The sequence below is a fragment of the Trichosurus vulpecula genome, chromosome 3 (genome assembly GCF_011100635.1).
Source record: "Trichosurus vulpecula isolate mTriVul1 chromosome 3, mTriVul1.pri, whole genome shotgun sequence".
Taxonomy (NCBI): domain Eukaryota; kingdom Metazoa; phylum Chordata; class Mammalia; order Diprotodontia; family Phalangeridae; genus Trichosurus; species Trichosurus vulpecula.
Genome location: NC_050575.1, coordinates 15,849,527 through 15,877,430, shown reverse-complemented (window position 1 = coordinate 15,877,430; position 27,904 = coordinate 15,849,527). Strand labels below are relative to the sequence as shown.

The 27,904-nt window shown below is 36.6% G+C and overlaps 1 protein-coding gene across 9 annotated transcripts in view; it reads right to left on the bottom strand.

Annotated features, from left to right (window-relative positions):
* PPP2R5C (protein phosphatase 2 regulatory subunit B'gamma) overlaps positions 1 to 27,904 on the bottom strand; it is a 225,850-nt gene that overhangs the window by 126,182 nt on the left and 71,764 nt on the right. For 2 of the 9 annotated variants that reach the window (XM_036748198.1, XM_036748194.1), the window contains exon 1: positions 17,228 to 17,395. The exons of 5 other annotated variants lie outside the window; for them this stretch is intronic. In XM_036748198.1, coding sequence (XP_036604093.1) covers positions 17,228 to 17,321 — 94 coding nt within the window. In that variant the 5' untranslated portion in view covers positions 17,322 to 17,395. Of the gene's footprint in view, positions 1 to 17,227; positions 17,403 to 27,904 lie in introns of those variants that run through there. 2 more of the 9 variants (XM_036748193.1, XM_036748195.1) reach the window with 2 other exon arrangements.

The following is a 27,904-nucleotide window of genomic DNA, read 5'->3' as shown; positions in this document are numbered from 1 at the left end:
TGGAAAGAGTTCAAGATGGAGTCCAATCGGGAGGTTACTTTTATAATCCAGGTAAGAGATGAGGACTTTGTAAGAAGAGAGAAAGAGATAGATGCAAGAGATGTTATGGTGGTAGAACTGGCAAGACTTGGCAACTACTTGGATATGAATGAAACTCTCTTACCTTCTCTATGTGCCTCCCTTAACAAGGAGTTAGTCAATAAGCATTTATCAAACACCTACAATGTGCTATGCACAATCTCTGCCCTTGAAAAGCATATATTCTAACAGGAGAGACAAGCACTTATGTAAGCATATGCATAATCTTAGAAGAATAAATAGGAATAAACACAGTACTTAAATATAAGATAGCTAGGGAAGGCACTGACAAGCTGGGGGGATGAAGAAAGTCTTCATGTATGAAGTGGTGCCTGAATTATATCTTGAAGGAAAGAGAGATTTCATGACGTGGAGGTGAAGACAGAGAGCATTTCAGCTATGAGGCACAGCCAATGCAAAGGCCTGCAGTAGAGACAACGAGTGCCACATCAAGGAATAAAGAAAAAGGCAGTGTAGTTGAATCATGAAGTGGGGGTTGGGCAGTAAAGAAAACAAAAATCCCTCAGCACTGGCCCTGCAGTCGGAGGCCTGAGCTCAAATCTAGACTCAGGTATTTAACTAACTATGTGATAGAGCAAGTTGATTAACTTCCGTCGGCCTCTGCCTGCTCATCTATAAAATGAGGGTAACGGAATCCACCTTCCAAGGCTGTAGTAAGGATGAAATAAGATAGTAACCGTAAAGTGCTTAACGTTGTGCTGGCACACAGTAAGCACTATATAAATGCCATTTTGACTACCATAAGGAAAAGAAAAGGTAAGTATAAAGAACTCAAAGAAACATGAGAAGACTTGTATGAACTGATACAAAAATAAATTAAGCAGAACTAAGGGATCATGGAGGCCAGTTAGAGCAAATGCATGCAGAAGGGACATGGAATGCCATGTCAAGGTATAAAGAGGAAGCCAGTCTGTCTGGATCCTAAGTGTGGGAGGGGGAATGATGTACCATAAGACTGGAAAGACAGGTTGAGGCCACATGTAAAGGGCTTTCAGAGCTTAGCACAGCAGGTTATACTGTACTCTAAAGTAAAAGCCATCTGCGGGGAGTTGGGTCTTAGTGAGAGCAGATAGAATGAATGAGAGGAAGAGATCTAGAATACGGACAATTAACGACAGAATACTGGATTCAGAAGACCTAAATTCAAATCCTACCTTGGACACAACTGAAAAGCTTAGCACAGTGATTGGAACATAAATAGGTTTAATAAAATGCTTGTTAATTTGGCTATATAGCCCTAGGCAAGTCACCTAATATTTCTCCTAGCCTTAGTTTCTTCAGCTGTAAAATGGGGATTATAATATGGCACCTATTTTATAAAGCTTTTGTTAGGAGTAAATGAGATATATGTGAAGTGTTTTACAAACCATAAGCCACTATATAAATGTTGGCTATTCTTTTCTAAAAATTATTTTATTTTTAGCATTCATTTAAAAAATCTTGAATTTAAAAGGAAGAAATTAAAGATATCTATAGTCATATGAAAAAAATGCTCTAAATCACTATTGATTAGAGAAATGCAAATCAAAACAACTCTTAGGTACCACATCTCTCCTGTCAGATTGGCTAACACGACAAAACAGGAAAATCATAAATGCTGGAGAAGATGTGGGAAAATAGGAACACTGTTACATTGTTGGTGGAGTTGTGAACTGATCCAGCCATTCTAGAGAGCAATTTGGAAATATGCCCAAAGGGTTATAAAACAGCACATACTGACCCAGCAATACCACTTCTAGGGCTATATCCCAAAGAGATCACACAAGGAGGAAAGGGATCAGTATGTACAAAAATATAGTGGTTCTTTTTGTGATGGCAAAGAATTAGAAATCAAGGGGATGCCCATTAATTGGGGAATGGCTAAACAAGTTGTGGTATATGAATGTAATGGAATACTAGTGTGCTATAAGAAATGAGGAGCAGATGGACTTCATTATAACCTGGAAAGACTTACATGATCTAAGGGGAGCAGAACCAGGAGATCATTATACATGATTACAGACACACAGTATCTCTGATGACTAACTTTGATAGACTTGGCTCTTCTCAGCAATACAAGGTTCAAAGACACCTCCAAAACACTCATGATGGAAAAAGCAATTCACATCCAGAGAAAGAATTACAGAGTCTGAATGCAGGTTGAGGCAAACTATTTGCTCTCTTTTTTGGTTTTGTTTCTTCTTTCTCATGATTCATTCCATTGGTTATAATTCTTCTTTACAACTTGACTATTATGTAAATAAGTTTAATGTGAAGGTATGTAGAATCTATATCGTATTATATGCCATCTTGGGGAGGAGGGGAAGAAAATTTGGAACTCAAAAACTCGAGGAACTGAATGTTGTAAACTAAAAATAAAAAATAAATTAAAAAAATTTTTTGAATTGAAAAATTTAAATTTAAAATCTCTATCCCCTAAGTCCCTTCCTCACCCAAATGAGAAGGCAAACAATATGATCTTAATTATACATGTAAAGTCATGAAAAAACATTTCTATATTAGCTATTCTTTTTTGTTGTGGCAAAGAACTGAGAGCTAAGGAGATGCCCATCAAATGGGGACTGGCTAAACAAATTGTAGCGTGTGAATGCAAGAGAATTGCTATGAAAAATTATGAAAGGAAACATTTCAGATAAACCTGGTTAGACTTTATGAGCTGATGCTGAACGAAATGAGCAGAACCAGAAGACCCATTATACAGTAACAACATCGTAAAGATAAACAATTCCGAAAGACCTACAAACTCTGACCAACTAGGATTCTAGGGGACCACGATAAAACATCTCCCATCTCCTAGGAGAGGTGAAAGATGCAGAGTGCAGACTGAGACATAAGTTTTGGTTATGAGCAATGCAGGAACTTGTTTTGCTTGGCTATGCATGATTATTACAGGGTTTTATTTTTCTTTTTTAGTCAATTGGGGGGAGATGCGGGAAGGAGAGAAAATAGATTTTGTTAATTAAAAAAATTTATAAAGACATTTGCTATTAATACCAATGCTCTCTTAATTTCAAAATCTAACAGCCTTTTTTTATTCTTCATCCTTCTTGACCTCTCTGCAGCCTTTGGCACTGATCACCCTCTCCTTCTGGATGCTTTCTCTTCTCTAGGTTTTCACCATGCTCTTCTCTTTGTTCTTCCTCTATCTCTCTGACCTGTCCTCAGTTTCCTTTGTTGGTCTTTTGACACTCACATTCATTAAACATGGAGACCTCCTGAGTTCTGTCTGTGACCCTCTTCTCTTTTTCCATTATAATATCTCACTTGGTGATCTAAATTCCTATGTATTCAATCATCATCTTTGCATGGATGATTACCAGATCTTTAGATACCTCTACATGGATATTCCAGGTGTCTCAAATGCAAAATATCCAAACACAACTCATTATCTTGTCCCCCCAAGTCACCTCCTACTACTGTGGAGGGTACCACTACCTTCCCAATCATCTATACTCACAACCTTGGTATCATCCTTGACTCCTCCGCATCACATACCCCACACATCCAATCTAATCATTTCTACCATCACAACATTACTCATCCTCTCCCCTCTATTCACAATACCCTCATACTTATTCAGGCCCTTATCATTTCTCACCTGAGCTACTGTAATAGCCTTCTAACCAGCCTCCCTGTCTCAAATCTCTTCTCTTTCCAGTTACTCCAATCCAACCTCCATTTACCTGCCAAGGTGATTTTTCTACAGCATAGGTTTGACTATGTCACCTCCCCTGACCCACTAAATAAACTCTAGTGGCACCCTATTACCTCCAGGATAATATAAATATAAATAATATAAAGTCCATTCTTTGGCACAGAAAAACCTTTGCAATCTGACCCTTTCCTATGTTTCCAATCTTTTCACACTTTCCTCTCTTCTATGTACTCTATGATGTAGTCACACTAACCTACTAGGCTGTTCCTCAATCCCACAACACTCCATCTCCTGGGTATGTGCTTTTACACAGGCTGTCCTTCATACCTGGAATGCTTGGCCCCCTCACTTCTACCTTCGAAGTTCCTCTGTCTTCCTTTAAGACAGCTCAAAACTACCTTCTGCAGGAGGCTGCAGATGCTTTCCCCTCTAGATTACCTTCTACTTCCTCTGTATAGACCTTGTGAGCTCCTCAATGGTAGTGGCCGTTGAGGCTCTTTTGTATCCCTAGAGCTTAGCACAGTGCCTGACACAGGAAAGTGCATAATAAATGCCTGAACTTTGCGGGCAGGGGGCCAAGGGGCAGTCAAAGAGATCATAAATGCCTCTAAGATAAATTAGTTAATTTTAAAAGTAAATGCTTGCTAACAAACGATTGGTGGGAGTGGAGTATTGTTTTGGCTACTACATCACACTGCTAGCTTGCACTGAATTTGCAGTACACTAAAACGCCTAGATGTAATATATGTTAACTGTTGCTCAGCTATGTGTCCCTCATCCTAAACTTATACATCTGATTTTCTTAAAAGAAGTATAAGACATCATATCTAAACTTCTTACATTTTCTCTTATGTTCTGATTTGAAAATAAGAGGAGAAATAAGCATCTATTAAAGTCCTTCTCGTATATGTAGTGTGGTTAAGATAACTTCGGGTTCTTGAAGACTATCCAAGTGGACAGTGAGGTCTGGCAGGACCCAAACCAAGACAAAGCAATTGATTGTATATGTCTTTTATTCAAGAACCAGCCTAAGTGTAGAGACTCGTCAGCTGTCTGTAGAGTGAATTTTCTTAGGCTTTAGCAATCCTCAAATACTGTCTAAGGGTAGCAATCTATACTGAAGGCCCACCACAGATTCAATTCAGTAAGCATTTATTAAGTACCTACTTTGTGATAGTTATTGTGATCGTGCTTGGGATATGAAGAAAAACAAAACAGTTTCTCCCCTCATGGAGTGTAACTAGCATATATATGGACAAATAAATGTAGAGTATAACAAAGTAATACAAAATAACTGGGGATAGGGGAAAGGAAGCATTAACAACTAGGGAAGTCAGGAAAGGCTTATTTAAGAAGGTGGCATATGTAAGGAGCTAGGGATTCCAAGAAGAAAAAGAGAGGAGGAAGAACATTCCAGGTATGAGGTACAACTTGTATGAAGGCATGGAAATGGAAGACAGAATGTTATGTAAATAGAATAGCAAATATGCCACTTTGGCATAGTGAATGGGGGGAGGGGGAGGGAAATGTGAAATAGGTGAGGAATAAAAGGAAGTGAGCAGAGGTAGGTTTGGGGGACAAAGATGTGTTTGAGATGTCTATGGGAAAACAAGGTAGAAATGTCTAGCAGGCAGTTGGGAGATATAGAATGAATTAAGGAGAATGAATGTTAGGTAGGCAGTTTAAAATCATGGATCCCTGAACTATGAAACTTAAAAAACAAAGATTTAAGAGCAATTACTTATTCTCATGTGAAATAGTAAGTCCAAATCCTAAAAGGCCATCAGTTTAACTTTCACCTGAGGTGGCAACTTAGGCAGGGTCCTTTCAAGTCAGTAAGGGTATTTTTTTTCAAAGATCCTCAGGGACACAAATCATCATCTTCTTCATTTTCATCATCATCATCACATGCTTGATTTCTGAATCATTTTTCCTTTAAAAAATATTACACAACCATTCCCTTGAATTCTGTGCTTATAGTGCTCCTGTCTAAAGGACAAAGTAAAATGAGATGAGCACTGCATGTTAGCATTATGTGGCTTTCACGCCTACAGATGATCGCAGGGCTGCAAAGACTTCAGTGGGAGCTTTTATGCTCTAAGAGTCCTACCATCTTCCCAGCAATTCACTGGAAACAGATCATTTAACCAAGTACATTTTAAAAGAAAAGTCTCCTTCAAGGTCAATGACAAAAAGAAAGGCCCTATATACACCAAAGTGTTTGTAGCAGCACAGAACTGGAAACAAAGTATATGTTCACTGACAGGGCAATGGCTAAGCTTGTTGTATGTGAATGCAATGGAATATTGTCATGCTGTATCAAATACAAGGAATATAGAAAAGCATGGAAAGACTTATGCAAAATACTTATAGATGTAAAATGAAGTAAGCAGAACTGGGAAAACAATATACATGATGATAACAATGTAAATGGAAAGAAAAACAAAACAATCAAAATTAAATACTATGAAATTATAATGATCAAGCTGGGCCACAAGGAAGAGATCTGAGAAGGCATCTTGCATTTTTTTTTTTGGAAGAGATGGGGGCCATAGGTATGGAACAATGTATATAGTTCTCAGACTTTTTTGACATGCTTCCTTTCCTCTCTCTCTCCCTTTCTTTTCCTTTCCCCTTTCCCTTTTCCATCTGCTTTCCTTTTCAGACTGGGTTGTCCCTATCTCTAGTAGGCTGAAAGTACCAGGGTAACTCATGGGTCTGGTCCTACTTTGATTGGTACAGGAAATTTGACCTGCTTTGTTTCCAACCTGGGCTACTTTGCACCCCTCCCCCACTTAGTTAACCTGTGGCCTGCCCTCCTCTCCCCTCCTGGGGCTTATGACATTAATGCTGAACTTTGTGTGGACACCTGATCCATCTAGCTCACTGCAGGTCAGAACTCCTGAGCTCAAGAGATCTTCTTGACCCATATGGGGTCGAGACGCACAGTTTAAGAAGCGCTGAAGGGGTTGTGAGTGGAAAAACTTTAAGAAGTCCTGCTCTAGGCTGACCCTCCGTGATAGCAGGGATTACAGGTCTACGCTATGCCATTATGCTCAGATTTTCCTTCTTTTCTATTTCTTATTATAAGGGATGCTTCTCTGGGAGGGAGAGGGAGAAAAGATGCATTGAGAAATACAGGAAAAGATAGTGACAAATGTGTATTTTTTTAAAAAAATTAAAAAAAAAAAAGTCTCTTTGGTACAACATCTTTACATCCAAACAAATACAGACAGTGTAGAATAGCAGAAAGGGCATTCATTCACTCTGTAATCAGAGAACCTAGGTTCAAATTTCTCCTCTGATCCTTACTACATTTAACCTTTTGGGTCTTAGTTTCTTCATTTGTTAAATGAGGGTGTTGGACCAGATCAGGATTTTTTTAACCCAGGGTGCATGGATGGATTTCGGAGGTTCTGGGAACTTGGATAGGGGAAAAAAATTACCTCTTTATTTTCCCTAACTTCTAATAGAAATTTAGCATTTCCTTCAATTATGAATGTAGGCAACAAAACCTTCTAAGAAGTGATCCACAGGCTTCACCAGATTGCCAAAGTGGTCCAAGACATAAAAAAGGTCAAGAACCTCTGCACTTGATGGTCTCTGAGATCCTTTCCAGCTCTAGAACCCATGAACAAGAGCATGGCAAAGACTTGACAGTTTTTCTTTTGTTTTTATAGTCACAGGATCATAGATTTAGCGCTGGAAGGGTCCTTAGAGGTAGCATCTAACCCCTTCATATTATGGATGAGGAAATTGAGATCCAGGGAAATTAAGTGTTTTTTGTTCAGGGTCACACTCTACTCACTGTCCAATTCAGCTGTTTCAAGAAGCAGGCTGGTTCTACCGAGGCAGCTTCATAGATTGTTCTCAACTGTTGTGGTCCATATTCTAAACTGATGTCAGGTTGTCCTGCCTTCCTAGTATGATTTGTTGGTCATTCCCTGACATTATTTCCTAGCCTAACTGGCTATCAATTTTTTAAAGGTACATTAAAATTTAATCATAACATTAAGACCTTGGACTAATCTTAGGGCAACTTACTACTTATTATACTTTACTATAACATCAGTTCTGAGACTACTTTATGGAGGTACAAAGATATTACGAATTCAGTTTTGCAGTTTCTGGAATTGGGCAATTAGGTGGAGCGACGGATAGAGTGCCAACCCTGGAGTCAGGAGAACCTGAGTTCAAATTTGACCTCGGATACTTACTAGCTGCGTGACCCTAGGCAAATCACTTAACCCTGTCTGTTCCTCATCTGTAAAATGAGCTGGAGAAGGAAATGGCAAACCGCTGCTGTATCTCTATCAAGACACCCCAAATGGGGTCATGGAGAATCAGACACGACTGAAACAACTTAACAACAGTAACAACACAAATTTCTAGAATTGCTACCCAAGTTGAAATTGTTGGAGATAAAGAACACAATTCCTTTAAAGAAACTTCACTGTAAATGAAGTCTACAAATATTGCATTTTACAGAGTACGACTTTAAAGTGAAAATTAATGGATAACTATGTTGGAGGTGGAGAGGGGGGAGTACATGAAAATGAAAGGCAAACATCAAGCTTTAACCTTATTATAGTTTCCAAATGATTTTGGTTTATCTCAATGGCATCAAGTCACAAGCTAAAAGGTTATATAAACAAAACCCTGAGGAAGTATAGTTACTGGCTGTCTCTCCAAACATATACACAATTTTCATTCTCTACAATAAGCATGGATATTTTTACATCAGATAACCTAAGAAAAGTGAGTTCTCAATGTTATTAAAATAGACCAAGGGAAAAAATGAGACAAGATTGACTGTCTCAATAATAATAAATTCTCACTTACTTTGAAAAAACCCTCAGTTGAAATTGGCTAAAAGGAGGAGTTAACTAAAGTAACTAAATACTGGTACTGAGCAGTATGTTGCTTGTTGGGGATACAAAGCTAAAAAGAGGTACAGGCCTTACCTTCAAAGTGCATACTATCTAGGAGGGATATGAGACAAGTACATGAATAATGGCTATAAGCACAGTAAAGACAAATGTTTTCCATGTTTTTATGGGTACAGTTACATTTTTTTAACACTTTAAAAAAGTATTTATTTTATGTATAATAGTAAAAAACTATTATTCTCACCAAAATTTTAATATCTTTAAATATTGATATTGGTGGCACATTATGTTCTGAGCAGTTAACTGCTTTAAAAAAAATTTTTTTAATTAACATTTTCAGTTTTCAACATTCACTTCCTTAAGTTTTAAATTTTCTTTCCCTCTCTTGCCCCTCCCTCCCCAAGATGGCATGCAATCTGATATGGGCTCTACACATATATTCCTATTAAACACATTTTCACATTATTCAAATGTTGCATAGAAGAATTATAACAAACGGGAGAAACCATGAGAAAGAAAACAAAAGAGAAAAGAGTCTGCTTCACTCTGCATTCTGACTCCATAGTTCTTTCTCTGGATGTGAATGACATTTTCCATCATGAGTCCTTTGGAAAAGTTTTAGGTCCTTACATTGCTGAGAAAGGCTAAGTCTATCAAAATCAGTCCTCGAACACTGTGGCTGTTACTGTGTACAATGTTCTCCTGGTTCTGCTCACTTCACTCAGCATCTGTTCATTCAAGTCTTTCCAGGTTTTTCTGAAGTCTGCCTGTTCATCATTTCTTACAGCACAATTTTATTCCAATACATTCATATACCACAACTTACTCAACCATTCCCCAACTGATGGGCTTCTCCTCGATTTCCAGTTTTTGGCCGCCACAAAAAGAGCTGTACAGTTACATTCTTAACCAACGTAGATTGCAATGCCTCTCCACCCTGCCCCCCCCCCTCAATTAAGTAGAATGGGGGTCTTTATAATTTGCTGTCACTAAAAAATCTAATCATCTGCCATCCAAACTCCTTAGAATGAACCCCTTGGGAATTTAGCTAGGCTGGATCTTTGGATGAGAAAGCACAGAGTCTTGTTTCTTGGCCTTTCCAGCTTGGTAAAACTTTCCAGAGCTTGAGAAGTCCATGCCATATCAAGACCATAATAAAGAATCAGGGTAGGACATTACTATTGGTTCTTGATTGGAATAAGTACTTAAACATTTGTTCAACTAAAATGAATGGATCCATCTCTTTTCTTCCCTATCTGTCCCCTCCTCCCAACTATCAGGCTCTTACTACCGTTCACTTCGACTAGTACAAAAGTTCTATCTGGCCTTCCCGTCTTTTTTTCTCCATTTCCAACGCATTTTATACACAACAGCTGGACTCATTTTCCTAAAATAGTTTGGAACATGCCATCCCTTGCTTGAAAACATTTCAGTGCTTCCTAGTTCATGGCATCTAAACTCTTTAGGTTGGTGATCAATAACTCACATTTATGTTGAGATGTTTTTCAAAGTTCACTATACATAATATAGCTTCCAATTTGCCTCTCCTCAGCTACCACATCACTCCCCAATATGTATGTCCCAGCTAGACTTTTCATTCAACACATCATTTCTTTTATACTCTTTCACTCATGGCCTGCTTTTCCTTTCTAGGATCTCATCATGATAGAGATAAGTATGATGAAAGATCCTCTAAAATATTTCCAAGCCTCAGATGATATTCCACTGATGGTTAGTGAAACTAAAGATATAATTTTTTTTCTTATCCAAGTTCACAGATCACACATTAAGCCTGAGATGAGGAAACTGGGGCCCAGAGAGGTTGTGAGACTTGTCCATGTCACACAGGGGTTAAGTAGCGGAGCCAGAATTTAAACCCATTCCATATCCAAAACTTTTCCATTGTATTGCATTGTCTTTAAGTATCCAAAATAAAAATCAGATTTACTTGCCACAATCTGTAACTATAAACTTTAGCAAATGTCTTTTCAAGGTTAAGGATAAAGGGTTCTTCCTCTCTTCCTCCTTCCCTTCCCCCCTCCCGTCCCCATCTCTTAGTAGCAACAACTTTAGAGAAATACTTCCTGAAATATTTTTGAAGTTCTACAAATTGTCATATAATAATAACAACTAACATTTATATAGAACGTATTTGTTGCAGCCACATTTTAACCTGACTAAATAAAAGAAAATTAAAAATTTTCCACAGGAAGTGTGTAAAGCTGTGAACTGTATCTTACATATCACTTTTTTCACCAAGTCTTGACATAGACAATGATAAATTAAACAATACCTGCTCATATGGATCAGGTAGCAAATACTTACCAAAATAAACTGATATCTATGAAAAGGGTAACAATTTTATCTCTAATGCTCTAAGTTCCCCTTTTCCCCAAATATGCCTGCTACATACATAGTATGTGTATATATTTTTGATATACTTATTACTTAAAATAAACTTATAAGCTATGCTTTAAGTATGAGTATCGAATTATAGATAACCTATATTTTAATATGCTATATACTTTATAGAAAAATGTTAAATATTGAAAAACATATTGAGTGTATGATTTAGCAACTATTTATTCCCCCTTTCTGATGCTTGCAGGTTATGAAAAATAAGAATCACAAACATGTTCTCTGGGAATTCCTTAAAGTGCCAAGTTTAAAATACCCTGCTGTGCTGTCTGATACACTGCCCTTTGGCATCTCTTCCTCTCCCAGGATAACCAAACTAAACTATTTTTATCATACTCATTTTATCTTCTTTCCTCTGCATGGAGAGTTTACCTGGGCTGACATCTAGGTTCTGCTACGCACCACCTGTATGTCTTTGACCCAATGGCTTAGAGTGCCTCAATTTCCTCATCTGTAAAATGAAAAGGCTGGACTACAGGATCGACCTCTAAGGTTACTTCCTAGCTCCAAATCTATGATATTATAATCCTATAAGCAAAGCCTAATTCACAGCTCCATCACTCTAAGATTTACAAAGCTCTTTCTTTAAAACACACACAGACACATGAGGTTATCTGCTCATAATCACGTATTCCCTAACGAGTAGCAGAACAGGGCTCTAAACCTCATTTTCCTGCCTACAAATCCAGTGCTCTTTCTACAGTACTAGACTGAGAACATTCTGAGAATTTAGTATATAAGGAGTTCTTACCCTAGATTCCACTGATATATTTTATAGAGTTTATGAACCTGAATAAGGAAAAAAAAATCACATCTTTATGATCACTGATCTCTAACTGAAATTTAGCATTTTCCTTAACTATGAAAGTAAGCAACATTCTGAAAAGAATTCCATAGGCTTTACAAGACTGCCACGGAGGCCTGTGACACAAAAGGGGTTAAGAATTTGTGCTCTAGAAGAACAATCATTTCTGTGGCCTTCTGAATATAAGACCAAAAGGGGTGAATACACACATAAAAGTATGCATTCCTAGTGAGCTTTTTAACTTTTTCTGAGTTACTAGTGTGCCATTTGAGAGTTACTCTCATGTACCACAAAGAATATAACAAAAGAAGAATGTTATGTATATATATTGAGTCATTAAGGTTCAGTTTTCATTTCACTACTTAAAAAGTAAAACTATAAAAATATGAAGATGTTTGAAGGATGGCATATCCTTTGTTGCATTGATACAGTATTTAAAGGGAATAGCATAAAATTAGATTTACTTTTCTGGTGGTTGGATCTTTCAGTGGAATATTCTGATTTGGGGGAAAAAAAAGGATATTGTTCCCCTGTCTCTCTTCCCCCATAGCTCTTCTCAAGGAAGAAAGCATTCCAAATTTAGCCACTGTCTTGTACTATCTGGACTTTTATCTCTCCTTAGAATTTGAGGTTCTCAGTCCTTTTCTTTAAAAAGCTGATAAAAAGAAGCACTCACTGAAAAATCCTAAGTCTACCCTTTGCCACCAATTACTTCCCTGAAGACAATAAAATTCATAATAACAACAAAATTTTTATTTTAAAATTGCTCTAATTTTTAAATTAGAACAATTTAAGTGATGATCAATAACTGATTCCAATGCTAAGTATTCATCACCCAGAGCAAAGAAGCCATTACCAATTCTCATTTAAAGAGCAAAGAGAGGGCAATAAGACAAAGATAAAAAGTAACCTGGTTTAGAAAGGCCAAAAACAAAAACTGGGAAAGGAGGAATTAAAATTTCTCACTTCCTTTCTACCTCCCACTTCTGACATTCGATTCTTTCTGATATGGCTAAAATTTGCTTCTCTATCAGCTTTTAAAATGAGGAGGAACACTCAATACAAAACTATATCCTGGGGTGGGGGAGAAGGGAGAAACACACTCAGCTGTTGTTAGGAGGGGCTAAATATACACAGAGTAAGAGGTATATGCTTACCAAATAGTTTTAATAGTACCCTCTTCTCATCTTTAAAGTGATTTAAAACTTTGTATGGTTAATAGTAGTACTCTCCCATATATACTATACTATGGACTTAGTGAAATACTGAACATATTGAACTTAATAGGAAGAAAGGAGAGTGATCTAGTAGTCCAAAGATGAAAACAAAACAAAACAAAATCTATATTGGATACAGTAAATTTTGAAGAAGGAAGGTGCAGTTGATGGTCAGAAAGGAAGGGGTCTTAAAGTACGTAAGTGGAAGCAAGAATATGCCAACTTCTGTTCCTGGCCCTATAGGAACCTCTCAGAGCTGCTACAAATCTTGAAATGATATATAAATGCCAAATAGTCTCTTCTTCCTTCTTCAGCACTGGCTTCTGGTCCTAGATTAGATGTTTTATTTCCCTTACTTTGGTGTTCTGATGAAATAAGAACTTAAAATAATGCCCTTCTAATTAAGCTCTATTCCTTCAACTTTTTTCAGTGAACCAGTATGACAACTATCCCCCACAGTAGTTGGGCAGGAACATCACCCTCAGGGGTACGCTTTGACCTTGCTTGGGTTAACTACTCAATAGAGTTTAAATGAAATGGAAGTCAACAATTCCATTCTTTCTGAGGAGATGGCAGACAACCTGTCCTGTCTCTATGCTCTACAGTACCCTCAAACTATGATCTTAAATTGCTTAAGTAAGTTAAGGTCCTGTGGGTGTTTCATTACAACTCTTAAGAACTTTCAGGCCTTTCCATCTGCCCTGTAGCTGAACTTTTATGTGTCACCTTCTCCAATGAAACTGCTCCTTGAGAGCAGAGGCTGTCTAGCTTTTCCTATTTGTATCCCCAGGCCTTGGCACAGTGCTTTGCATATAATAAATGCCTCTTTATTAGTTCATTTGCCATGACATACAGGCATCTAAAATCAATTATCCCAGAAAATGATATCCATCATCTAGCACGAAATCTGGATCGACGTTAGTACAGAATTGCGAGAACTTTTGCCTGCTATAATTCAATTCAACTACATTCAACATTTATTAAACTACAAGGCACTAGGTAGGAATATAAAGACCAAAAAAGAAATGGACCCTGCCCTCAAGGAGTCTAATTCCACTGCAGAAGGGGAGGGAATATAACGTGTGTACTGATAATCAATCAATATTTATTAAGGACCTACTTATTATGTGACCGGCACTGTTACAAGTAAATTCAAAGTAATTTTAAAAAAGAGCATTAACAATCAAGGGTAGGGGAGAATTAAGGAAGCATCATTGTGAAGACAACACCCAAACTAAGCTTGAAGGAAGAAAAAAATACGAAGGTGAAAAAATGAAGTATTATGCTTCTTGAGGTGGGATGTACAACCCATACAAATGTACAGAAGTGGAAGATGGAGTGCTGAGTTCAAGGAATAGCTATTTGTCCTGCTTCACTGGAATTTAGAGTGTGAGAGGAAATCTGGAAAGGTAGATCATAGCCACATTGTGCAGAACCTTAAAAACTAACCCGAGGAGGAGTTTGTGTCCTATCCTAGAATCAAGAATAAAAAGTTCTGAAGGATTCTAAGCAAAGGGATTACACAGATCTATGCAGGAAGATGATTTTGGCAGTTGTGGGTAGGGTAGATTGGAAGTAGATATCAATTAGGAGGCTATTATGATAGTCAAAGAAATAGTAATAAGGACTTGAACTAGAGTGGCAGATATATAAGCAAAGAGAAAAGGGTAAATATGAGAGATGTTGTAGAGGCTAACTCAGTAGGATCTAGTATATGACTGGTTGTGGAGGTCATGGAGAGGGAAGGGTAAAGGATGACTATGAGGTTACTTTACTAACCTGTGTGACTTGAGGATGGTAGTACCCTCAATCACGTTAGGGAAGTTTAGAGGAGGGGCAGGTTCAAAGGGAAAGATGATCCACTGTAGGCATGTTGAAGGAATATCCAGGTAGAGATGCCCAGCAGGTAGTTGGCCTTGGGGGACTGGAGTTCAGGAAAGAGATTAGAACTAGATACATAGCTTTGGGAGCTAACTTGATAGAGATAATTTAATTCATGGGAGCTGATGAGATCATCAAGAGAATAGAGAAAAAAAAAAAGTGAAGAGGTCCTAGGACAGAACCTTGAGGTTTACTCATACATAGGAGGTAAGAGATAGATGGATGATGAATTAGCAAAGATTTTAAAGGAACAGGTAAGTTAGGTAAGTGAAGAAACGAGAAAGAAGTGTCACAGAAAACAAGAGATATGTATCCAGAAGGAAGACGCAATCAAAATCTTAAGATAAAACCCTTCATAAAATCGTCAATGGACTAATTGTGTATTTTAAGGTGTGGTCCCATGTCCAAAGAGAGTTTTCATTTTTATATGCAAGTAGACTAAGAACTTACTGAAAATACTACCCTAGAAATCTCTTGGTTTTAAGCAACTCTTTTCTTATTTTTCTGAGATTAATGATCATTTCATAGTTTGAATTAAAATAATTCAGAGCTGAATTTTTAAATTGTTACCCTTTCTGACTGCTTTTATTTAGCTAATCTGCCTTTTTAATTAAAAGAAGATATTCTAATGGGGGGGAAGGCTTTCAGGTTTCCTAAATATTAATTTCAGTTAAATAACATCAATTATCACTAACAATTATTTCATCTTTCAAATATTTTTCAGGATATAACAATTTTTTATAAAACCAAATAAAACCATAAGCCAAAAATATGTTGGTCGCATCATAAATGCAATAAAATATGTATCTGATATGTACAATGCAATCATATTACATGCATATATAAATAGACCAAGTGATTCAGTATTTATCTAAGAACTGACAAATCCTAAAAATATCACATTTTACTCTTCTTCATCCTACCAGAACACCTAAAATGCCTGCAGATAGTTAAAGGCTATTTTCTTTGGGCAAAATAAATTCATGTATTTTATAATCTGGTCATTTAAAATTCTACTTAACCTCACCTGGCAATAGAGGATTTTTTAGAGAAAATCACCACCCATTTTGATTCAAGAGATATTTACTGTATTCATATGGTTTTAGTCTTCTTTGGATACACCCTAGAATCTGAAAAATCTTGTCCGGCATTTTAGTCATACAGGCTATTAGTCACCTAGAAATCTTTCCCCCACCCTATCTCAGCACAGGTCCTTGAAGGAGATTTCGTCTAAAGAGTTAGAGCTTTTCTATTAATATAGGGCACAGCTGGCCTATATAGGACACCACGAATTTCAAAAGTAATTTTTATAAAGTCTAGAGTCTATTTCTCATTCATCCTCAACAAACAAAAACCATTAAAATACACATTTAGAAAACCTTTCAAAAGCTAAAAAAACAAAACAAAACAACTCATTTATACACTACTTTGAAGGGTTTGTGTTCTGTATGCCTAATGCTCCTTTTTAAATTTGTATTTTTTGAAGGTAGTGAACACAAAACCAGTGAACCACAAAAGTGGGGTGAGTGAACTAATGTAGTTTGCTAATGGACCCTAAAAACTTGTTGCTGCTTCAAAATTTAAAGGCAAATCACAATTTAAGATTTACTGAGTGTAATATACTGTTTTCACATGCCGAAGGAGTTAAGATGGCTTTGATCCCCACCCCTCAAAAATTAGCAACTATTTTAGAAATAATACCATTTCAACATTTCAAAGCATACACAGTTTTATCTTTAGAGATTTGGTTGGGGAGGGAGGTGCTGGAAGACCCGGACCAAGCGTTTGTGAACTAAGTGATTTGAAAATAAATGCTGACTATTTTTCAGTTACGATTCATCTTTAATCCTGTGGACGTATATGCTTGAAGAAACCTTTACGGTATTAAACAACATAAATGTTACTCGTTAAACTCTGCTTACTGATAACTTGGCTTTGCCCTGCCCCCCACCTCACTGAGCTGGTGACTTCACATCCTTTGACATCAGCATAGCCTTGAAAGGGGGATGGGAGAGACAGCAGAGAGCAGTAAAACCAGCTTTTAACTATGCATGCAATGGCTCTCTGAATCCTTAAAATCTGTAGGTAGTACTTAAAATATCCCACTAACACTGCACACTCGATTTTATACGGTCAAATCTGCAGCAAAATTAAATGGATTAGGCCACAAAGGACTTCCTGCTTTTCTTATCTGAAGCACAATAGCCATTTATTAACTGACCACAGAAGGTTACAATTCACTAAAAGAGACACAGTAACTTACCTCTAATATGTAAAAGGGCCACGGGCTGGAAAGGCCCATTGGAATTAGCTGCATCCACCACCATCCTGCTGCTAGCTTTATTACATGTCAACATCTAGGCTTCAGCAGGAAAGGCAATGTACTCCTTAAGGCAAGAAACCAGCCTCCATTTTAGTTTAAAAAAAAAAGACAAACTGAAGCTCTCTGCAGCTGGAGGGAACTGGCTAGTTAGTGATGTCAGCAGGCATGGGGAAATCTGATTGGCTACAGGCAGCAACTTAAAATGACACTAAAAATTGCAAATGGAAAGAGCTTTCTGTTTGTCAGTGTGTAATAGAAACTTGTATGTGTTTTGACTTTCTGCAATAAGCCAGGAACTTTCAAGTAACGATACTGTTATTTAAAAGTTCTTTTGGCGACTGAACAGATGATTAATTACAGCTCCACAACATAAACAGCTAGTGATCAGAAGACAGTAGGCTGAGAGGATTATTAAAAATTTTAGATTTCTATATTTATTATTCCTAGCTTATTTTATTGACAGGTACGTGGCCATAATTTATTTCTAATGAGTCTCAGGTGAACAACATACTGAATATTTATGCAGCCTAGACTTAAACTGCCATTAAAACCATATGAAATACCAGCTCCTAAGTGTGGGCACTTGTCCACCCTTCACCACCACCAAGTGGTAACAAGCTAATTTTCTTTAAACCACTAGTTTTCTAAAGATGCAAGGTTTTCTAAGTGATCTGCCAAAGCTCAGTACAGAGTTATAAGGTTCCTTTGACCATTCATCATAATCAATTGTTAGGCATTTTGCTAAGTTAATATTCAAAACTGATCCAATTATTCCATTGCTAGGGATATTACCAAAAAATTATTTGAAAAGAAAAAAAGATTATTCATATGAAATATTCATAGTTGTGCACTCTGATAGCAAAACACCTGTAACTTAAATGTCTGATGACTGGGCAATAACAGGATAAATGACAGCATATTAACGTAAAAGAACAAATTATAGTGTCACAAAAACGACATTAAAAAGAGTATAAGAAAATTTGGAAAAATCTATACAAAGTGGTACAGGGCAAGATCACATTGACAGCTACAAAAAATGACAAGTATAAGGACAGATTCTAGAGGAAATATAGCAATATATTATTTGTTAAAAATATATACTTTTCTATAAAATGCAAACAGCTTAAATTTTAGGTTTTTAGAGGTTTACTATGTCATTTATTAGCATTTGTAAATACAAAAAACCAAAAATTTAACATGTCTTGCTACTGAGTAGATAAAATACAAGAAGAGCATAATATTAATATTCTATATTTTTGTAATTTAAAATGCCAAAAGAGACAATTTACCTTTTTAGCTGTTTTGTGCAAAAGTTAAAATGATCTGCTGTTTTAAAATATTAATAGGCATTAAAAAAATTTAATTTCCTAGCCCCAAGGGAAAATATCAAAATTTATAATGTGAATAATAAAAACTATAGGAATAGGACAAAGCCATATTAAGGTTGAATATGCTATCCTACTAACCGCTGTGCTTTTTCATCAATGCAAAATGTACCACCTGCCTAGTACATAAGAAATGACAGAAACGATTTTTTTTAAATGACAGCAGTCAAAAGAATACAATCTGGACAAACTTGAAAAAATGTTCACTCCCAAAGCAATTTTCCCTTTTGCATAATTTAACAAAATATTTTAAACTAGTGAAATCAGAACACAAAACAAGTCATCCTAGTGAGAAATATTAGCATTAAAATGGTTTATTGAGAATTAACACAGATTAAGGAGTGCATTTTCCTCTCATCCTTACTTTTCTTTTTTTAAGACCAGAACATGGAATTTCAATGGTGAATCAAGGTGTTAATGACTAATGTAAGCTCCCTCTTTATTATGTCACATTACCTCTCTTCCCTTACACTGGCTAAAATTTTTTCATTATTTGAGGAACTTATTTAAATTTGTTATTTTAACTTGCTTTTTTTTTGGAAATGCCTTTTAAAATACTATCCCCTTAACCTACAAGTCCTATAGAAATATGCATATGAGACATAGTTAAGGATTTTTGAACATACTCCTTTACTGTCTCCTAAGAGGGCTAAAGTATTCTTTTTTAAAAAAAAAAAAAACTTAATTGCATTTTTTTAGTTAGCAACAATCTATTTTCTTTCCCTCCTACCTCTATCATGGAGGGAAAAAAAAGGAAGAAAAAACAAAATCCTTGTAACAAATATACATAATCAAGTAAAACAAATTCCCACATTGGCCATATCCAAAAAGTATGTGTCATTCGGCACTGAGTCACTTTAGTCAGTAGGTAAGTAGCAGCTATGGTTCATCACTGATATTCTGGAAACCCAACTGATAAATGCAATGATCAGAAGAAGTCTTAAGTCTTTCAAAGTTGTTTGATTTTTTACATTTTTATTGTTTTATAACGCTGCTCACTTCATACAAGTTTTCCCAGGTTTCTCTGAAATTTTCATCATTTCTTACAACACAACAGCATTCCATCATTTTTGTATACCATAAATTTGTTCAAACATTCCCTCCATTAGTGGGCAACACCCCACCTCCTCCAGTTTCTAGTTCTCTGAAACCAAACCAAAAAAAAAAAAAAGCTGTTATAAATATTTTTGGACGTATAGATCCTTTTCCTCCTTCCTGGACTTCTTTGGGCTCAGTAATGGTATTGCTGGATCAAAAAAGGAGGCATAGTTTAATAAATTTTTAGGTTTAATTCCAAATTGCTTTTCAGAATGGTGGTATCAATTCAGAACTTCAACAACACGACATCAATGTGCCTGTTTTCCTGAAATCCCTCCAACATTTGTCATTTTTCCTTTTTTTGTCAACTTTGCCAATTTGATGGGTGTGAGGAAGAACTTCAGATTTGCTTTAATTTGCATATCTCTAATAATTAGTGATTTGGAACATTTTTTCATATGCCTAGTGGTAGTTTGCATTTCTTCCTAAGAAATTCAGACTATTTATCAACTGAGGAATGGCTCTTATTCTTATAAATTTGATTTTATTTTTTCCACTTTATCTTCTGTGATCCCTATCCCTTGTTTAGTTATGAAATTTTTTCCTACCTATTTATCTAAAAGGTGATGTTTTTTCTGCTTTTCTAAATTATCTATTTGGGGATTATATTGGTTTTTGGAGTGAGATCAATATGTTCCTTTTCCCCTAGGTCCCTCCAACATTTGCCATTTTCCTTTTTTGGTCAATTTTGCCAATATGATGAGTGTGAGGTAGAACCAGACTATTTTCTAGTTTTCCCAGAAGTTTTTGTCAAATATTGAGCCCTTACCACAGTAGTGTCTTCATCAAATACAAGAATATTGTGTTCACTTGCTTCTCTATATGGCATGCCTAAGCTGTTCCACTGATCAGTCTCTCTTAACCAGTACCGAACAGTTCTGATGATCACTGCTTTGTCATATAGTATAGTCTGGTGCACACAGCGCTGCCAAATCTCAGTCTATAATGCTAGGCCCCCCTTTCCTTCCTTCCCATTGTTTCTTCACTATTTCCCTCGGGATCACTGACCTTTTGTTTCTCCAGATGAATTGTGCTTTTTTTTCCCCTGGTAACCTCTTGGTAGTTTGATTGGTAAATTAAATTAATTTAGGCAGAATCATTACTTTTATTAAGTTGGTTCTATTTTTATTAAATTGGCTCTATGACCAATTAATATTTCTCCAATTATTTAGATTGGTTTTTATTTCCATAGTTGTATTTATATAGCTCCTATGTGTGTCTTGGTAGGAAGACTCTGAAAAGTATATTTGAAAGGAAGAGCAAGTTGCGCATAGTAGATTTGCAGTTTCATGTACAATCATTTTTTTTAGTCTACAACTTGAAAGAAGTGTCAAAAAATAAAAAGCAGACAAGGAAGAGATCTTTAATATCACTGAAAGCACACATTTAAAAATACAAACTAGCAATGTTCTGGAATGAACAATGAAATGGAAAAATACTAGCAGCTTTCCTAATAGATATGGATGAGGTAAGGATGTTCTCTCTCCCCATATTATTTGATAGTATTATAAAAATGCTACCTATAGAAATAAAATAAGAACAAAATCAGAAATATAACCATTAGTACAGGGGTAAAAATTATCCCTACTGGCAGATTACACTGTGGTGTACTAAAAAACAACCCTAAAGAATCAACAAAGAAACTAAGACAATAGAATCATGATAAGTGGAAGCACGATATAAAACAAACACAAAGATCACCATCATTTTGTCCTGGCACAGAGTAACCACTTAATAAATGTTTTATGTATAGAATAACAACTAAAACTGGGAAGGAAAAAATAACTACAGAATTCATAAAATATCTGGGAGTGAATATATGTGAAGATGTGAGATGTATATGAAAAACTTTGCAGAAATAGAGGTATTCACTGTCCATGGTTGAGCCATTCCAATATAATAAAAATGACACTATTACCTAAAATTTCAGATTTAGTGCTATGCCAAACAAACTGAGGGATACATTGATGAACTAGACAAAATACAAAGAGTCATAAAACTCAAGAGAAATAAGGAAAAAGTACACAGCATTACCAAATCTCAATCTATATCCTAAAGCAGCAGTTATCAAAATCATTTAGTACTAGTTTAAAAATAGAGAAGTAGATTAGTGGAACAAACTAGATAAATAAGAGAAGTAATAGAAAATAGTCTAGAGTTTGACAAATTACTGGGGAGAAGAACTCCCAAGAATAAATTATTTCAAATTATTTCAAAAATTTCAACTACTGGGAAATCTGGAAAGCAGTTTGGCAAAAATTAAGTTGACCTCATAAATTCAACTCACCAGCATTTATTAAGTACTTACTATGTATGCCTGGTAGGGGTAGTTAGGTAGCACAGGAGTACCAGGCCTGGAGTCAGACTCATCTTCCTGAGTTCAAATCTGGCCTTAGATGCTTATTAGTTATGTGACCCTGGGTAAGTCATTTAGCCTTGTTTGCCTCAGGCTCGTCATCTGTAAAACGAGCTGGAGAAGGAGATGCCAAACCACTCTAGTATTTTTGCCAAGAAGACCCCAAAAAGAGTAATGAAGAGTCAGACACAACTGAAAACGACTAAACAATAACAACTATGTGTCTGGCACTGAGAATATAAAGACAAAAATGAAACAGTTTCTGCTCTTAAAAGATTTGCATTCTATCTTACATCATGTACCAAAACAAAATTGAAATGAACATGTGGCCTGAACATAAAAAGTCACACCATTAAAAAAAAATCAGAAGAAAACAAGGTCATGTACATTTCACAACTATAGCTAGGGTAAGAATTCTTAACCAATCCAGAGGTTAAGGAGATCAGAACACCTGCAACAGACCATTTCAATTACAGAAAATATAAAAGCTTTTGTATAACAAAATCAATGAAATTTGGATGAGAAGAGAAGCTGTCAACTGGGGAATAGCCTTTTTTTCCAAACATCTTTGGGGAAGTGGAGCCAAGATAGTAGAGTAAGAACAGGGAAGTGCTTAAGCTCTGCCCCAAACCCCTCCAAATACTTGTAAAAAAAATGACTCTGAACAAATTCTAGAGCTACAGAATCCACAAAAAGAATGAAACAAATCTCCAGCATAAGACAAACTGGAAGGTAGACAGGAAAGGATTACTGCACCAGACTGGGAGCTGAGCGCAGTCCAGCATGGGACACACTAGCACAGATGGGGCTGGAGCAGGCTTCAGGGCACTGAATCACTGGCAGCTGTGGTGGTTTCCAGATTTCGCAAGCCACAAATGCCGAAGACAAAGAAGAATGTCAGTGGGAAAACTCAGACCTGGGCCAGAGAAGAGCGCAATACAGCCCCAGCCCCAGGGTGGCAGAGATGGTGGCGGCAGCAGTGCAGCAGAAGCAGCAGCAGCAGTGGAGGTTGCTTCTGGGGTTCCAGGCCCACAGACAGGTGGGGGGAATTGAGCAGCTGATCAGAGGGGGACTGCAGAAATCTCTTTGCTGGCACTAAGGCAGGATTTTCTTGCTTTGCCCTGCTTGGATCTGGGTCACAGTCCTGGGTGGTGATCCTGGGGTGAGGAGGAGCGCTGGCGTGGCAGAGCTTGTGGCAGGGGAATCCTCTTTGGAGAGGGACTCCTCTTCACAGTTCTAAGGCAGAAAAGAGTGCCTGAGGCACTCACAGACCAGAACACAGGCCAAGAGAAGAGTAAACACCTCTCCTTGGATCATACCACCTTAGAAGAACTGAAAATTTACAGGTGCCTAGAAGTATCTCTGAAAACAGCTGCAAAAAACCCCTAAAGCTTGGGACAGAGCACTCTCCACTCTGGAAAGAGTCTTACCTTGCCAAAGAGCTTGAAAGTCAAGTAACTGACCAGGAAAATAAGCAAAACAGCATAAAAAATCAGACTATAGAATCTTACTTCTGTGACAAAGAAGATCAAAACATACAACCAGAAGAAGACAGCAAAATCAAAGCTCCTACATCCAAAGCCTCCAAGAAAAATATGAATTGGTCTCAGGCCATGGAAGAGCTCAAAAAGGATTTTGAAAATCAAGTAAGAGGAGTAAAGGAGAAATTGGGAAGAGAAATGAGAGTAATGAAAGAAAATCATGAAAAAAGAGTCAGCAGCTTGCTAAAGACCTCCCAAGATACTGAAGAAAATAACACCTTAAAAAAAAAAAGACTAACCCAAATGGCAAAAGAGGTCCAAAAAGCCAATGAGGAGAAAAATGTCTTAAAAAAGCAGAATTGGCCAAATGGAAAAGGAGGCCTAAAAGCTCACTGAAGAAAATAAATCCTTAAAACTTAAGAATGGAACAAATGGAAGCTAATGATTTTATGAGAAATCAGGAAATTATAAAACAGAACCAAAAGAATGAAAAAATACAAGACTATGTGAAGTATATCAAACATATTTCTTAAGGTCTGACATCCAAGATACACGGGGAATGAACACATATATAAAAGGACAGGGGACATTCCCTAATAAATATGTAGTCAGAGCATAGAAATAAATAGTTCACAAAAAGATTACAAACTACTGAGAAGGATCTCAATGCTCCAACAACTGCAATGTTTTATCTCATGCCCAGAAAATTGGCAAAAATGACAAACGATTGTAAAGGAAAATGGTGGAAGGGCTGCAAAAAGGCAGGCACATTAACACAGAGTTCATGGACCTGTGAATTGGTGAAGCCATTATGGAAAGCTATTTGGAATTCAATGAAAAAAGTGACTAAAGTATCCATACCCAGAGATTCCACTGCTTAGGAATATTTTCTTAAGGAAGTCAATAATAAAGAGACTCTACACAAGAAATATTTCTTGCAATTCTTCTTGTAGTAGCAAAGAACTGGAGACAAATTAGTTGCCCATCATGGGGGGAATGGCTAACCAAATTATGGCACATGAATGTAATAGAATATTTTCATACTAACAAATGAATATTATGAATACTGAGAAGTATGGGAAGAGTTATGTTAACTGATTCAAAGTGAAGTAAGAAAAACAACATACTCAATGATTACAAAAATATAAGAGGAAACAACAACAAAACCATTGAAACTGAATGCTGTAAAATTGTAATGATGGAGTTTGGCCCTAAATAAGAAATGTGAGAAGGCAACTACTTCCTTTCTTTGAAGAAATGGAGAACTCTGAATAAGTAGCACCAAAGACAATGTCAGATTTTGTTCGTGTGTTGGTTAGTTTCACTAAGCAGTATTTTTCCCCTTTTCTATTTTTCTTGTGAGGAATGGCTCTCTGGGAGAAGGGAAGAAATGATACATTAGGAAATGTAGGTAATATACAAACAATAATTTTTTTCAAAAAAATAAACTACAAGTGTGAAGAATTCAAAGAAACACGGAAAGATTTATGTAAAAAGATGCTGAATTAAGTAAGCAGAACCAAGAAAACATTTATACCAACACTTTTTGTAACATATAACAAAGAACTAGAAACTACCCCTTGCCTTGGGAATGACAGGAAGGAAAGGGACTGAGAGACTGGAAGGACACATGAAGTATTCTAAGCATGAAGGTATCTCAGTGGATAAAGTTTCAGTTCTGGAATCAGGAAGACCTGGAGTTTAAAAACAGCATCAGACATTTACTAGCTGTCATCTTGGGCAAGTCACTTCACCTCTCCATGTTTCAGTTTCCTCAACGACAAAACAGGTGTGCTAATAGCATCTATGTCCCAGGATTGCTGCGACGATCAAAAGGGAAGCGCTATAGAAATACTTATTCCCTTTCCTCCATTAAAAAAAAAGGAAGAGAAGGAAGCTCCGAGGGAAATATAGATAAGCAGGTCAGCTTCTGAAACAAAGATGCTGAATTTATTCTAGAATTTTTAAAAAAGATGCTGTACATCACACTTCATGGTTTCACATAATAATCTTATTCTTTGATGCACATGAAAATGTTCATATTCACTGGCAGTTGTCAAGTTCAAAATAACAATAAATTAATCAAAAACATAATGATGTAAGAATGTAATGGGATATTATTTTGTAGTTAAAAATGACAAGTATGAAACTGAAAAAACCTGGGAGGACTAAAGAACTGATATAGTCGATCCGTCAACAAGCATTTATTAAGGGCCAAGCGTGCTGAGCCTGTGGAATACTTTGGCTGCATCTCAAACACACTGGTATGCTGTCTCATTCACATCATCTTCTTCAATGTAATTATCAATTGTTTCTATGATTTGTTTTTTGACCCATCAATTCCTTAGCGTTAGATTATTTAGCTCCCATTTAAGTTTGAATCCTTTTTTTCAATCCTTTATCATAATTTTTATTGCAGTGTTGTCAGGAAAGAATGAGTCAGTTAGTGAACAAGGATTTATTAAGTGACTACCATGTGCTAGGCTAAGTGCTGGGGCTATAAAGGCAAAAGACAGTCCCTACTCTCAAGAAGCTCATAGCCTAATGGGGAAGAAAACAAGCAAACAACTATGTTGAAACAAGAAAGGTAGAAGGGGGCCAGGTTGTGACCCTGAAGGTGACAGGTAGCCACTGGGGTTTACTGACAAGGGGATGACATGAGTAGACTTATCACTTTGACAGAGGAGAGGAAGACAGACTGGAGTAGAGGGAGACTTGAGGCAGAGAGACCAACTAGCAGGTTATTGACACAGTCTAGGAATGAGGTTATAGGACCCTGGACTAAGGCAGTATCGAAGGAGGTATAATCAAGAGATGTGTGAAAGTCCAGGCAATAGATTAGATATAAAAAGTGAAGGGTAAATGTTGACACCTAGATTTTGAGCCCGGGTTACCAGAAGGATAATGGTATACCCTTCAACAATAATAGCAAAGGAAGAGGTTGGAGGGAAAGAAGAGGTTAGTTTGGGACTGACTGCTGAAAATAAGATATCTTTGGCACGTTCAGTTTGAGAGATCCAATAGCAAGTTGGAGATACAGTTGTACATCCAGACATACACAAAAACCCAATATAGGAGAGAGTAAATCCCTCACAACTGTAAGCAGATATTCAAAGGAAAAGAAATAGATTTTCCACAAGGACTACATTAATGCCTATAAGACATGAAAAGACAAAATATGAAATAAAAGTTTTGGAGAAAAGAAACGGAAGGAGAATAGTTTAGAATAAAAAGTGGTAAGCCTTATCCAAGTATCAGACTCCCTGAAAATTAAAATGCACCAAACAAATAATGACAGAGACAGCAAGAAATATTAGAACAAAATCAAAAGAGTGGGAAAAAAACCAGAAGAAAATAAGGCATATGATAGATTTCTATTTATATAAATGATAACAACAAGAAAGCAACTGAACTGGAAAATAGGTCATAGAGGGGTAATTTAAGAAGAATTGGACTTTTCCTCTCCTCAAATTAGCTTGTACTTATTTCCTGTATTATGGATCTACATTTATATCAATATCTACTGTTTCCAAATTACTTATTCTCCTTGTATCCCTACCCCTCCCTACTCCCAGACAGTCAGCCCAGAAAACAAAGAATCTTTTTTAAAGGAAAAAAAAGGGGAAAGAAGACAGGAGAAATCAACAAAACATATAATGCATCAAAAAAAAATTAAAATATATGCAATCTTGATTGAACATGTATAGCCTATATCAAATTGCTTACTGTCTTGGGGAAGGGGGAGGTGAGGGAGAGAGAGAGAGAAAATGTGGAATTCAAAAATTTTTAAAAAATGAATGTTTAAAATTGCCTTTACATGTAACTGGGGAAAAATTAAATATTACTTTTTTGGGAAAAAAAAAAGAATAATTGGATTCGCTGAAAACCATGATCACCCCAGGAATAGAAGTCCTAGTAATGTCATAGCCTAAAACCAAACCTTTTGCATCAAATAAAAATTCTCCAATTAATCAGAAAGGAGTTCAAGTACAGGGAGCCACAGTCAGGATCACAGACCTGGGGACTTCCACAAATGAGAGGAGACTGAAAAATATAACATTCCAAAAGGTTAAAGGCATGTGCTTACAACCAAGGATATACTTAACTGGCAAAGTTGAGAATAATTCTACAAGAGGGAAAAAAAAAGAACCTTTTATGAAATAGAGGACTTTCAAGCATTCTTAGTGAAAAGACGAAAGCCAAAAAGGAAACGTTAAATGCAAACAACAAAAATCAAGATAAACCTGGAACAAGAAAATTATGTGAGCAATTGGAAGTGGCTATAAGATGACAAAAT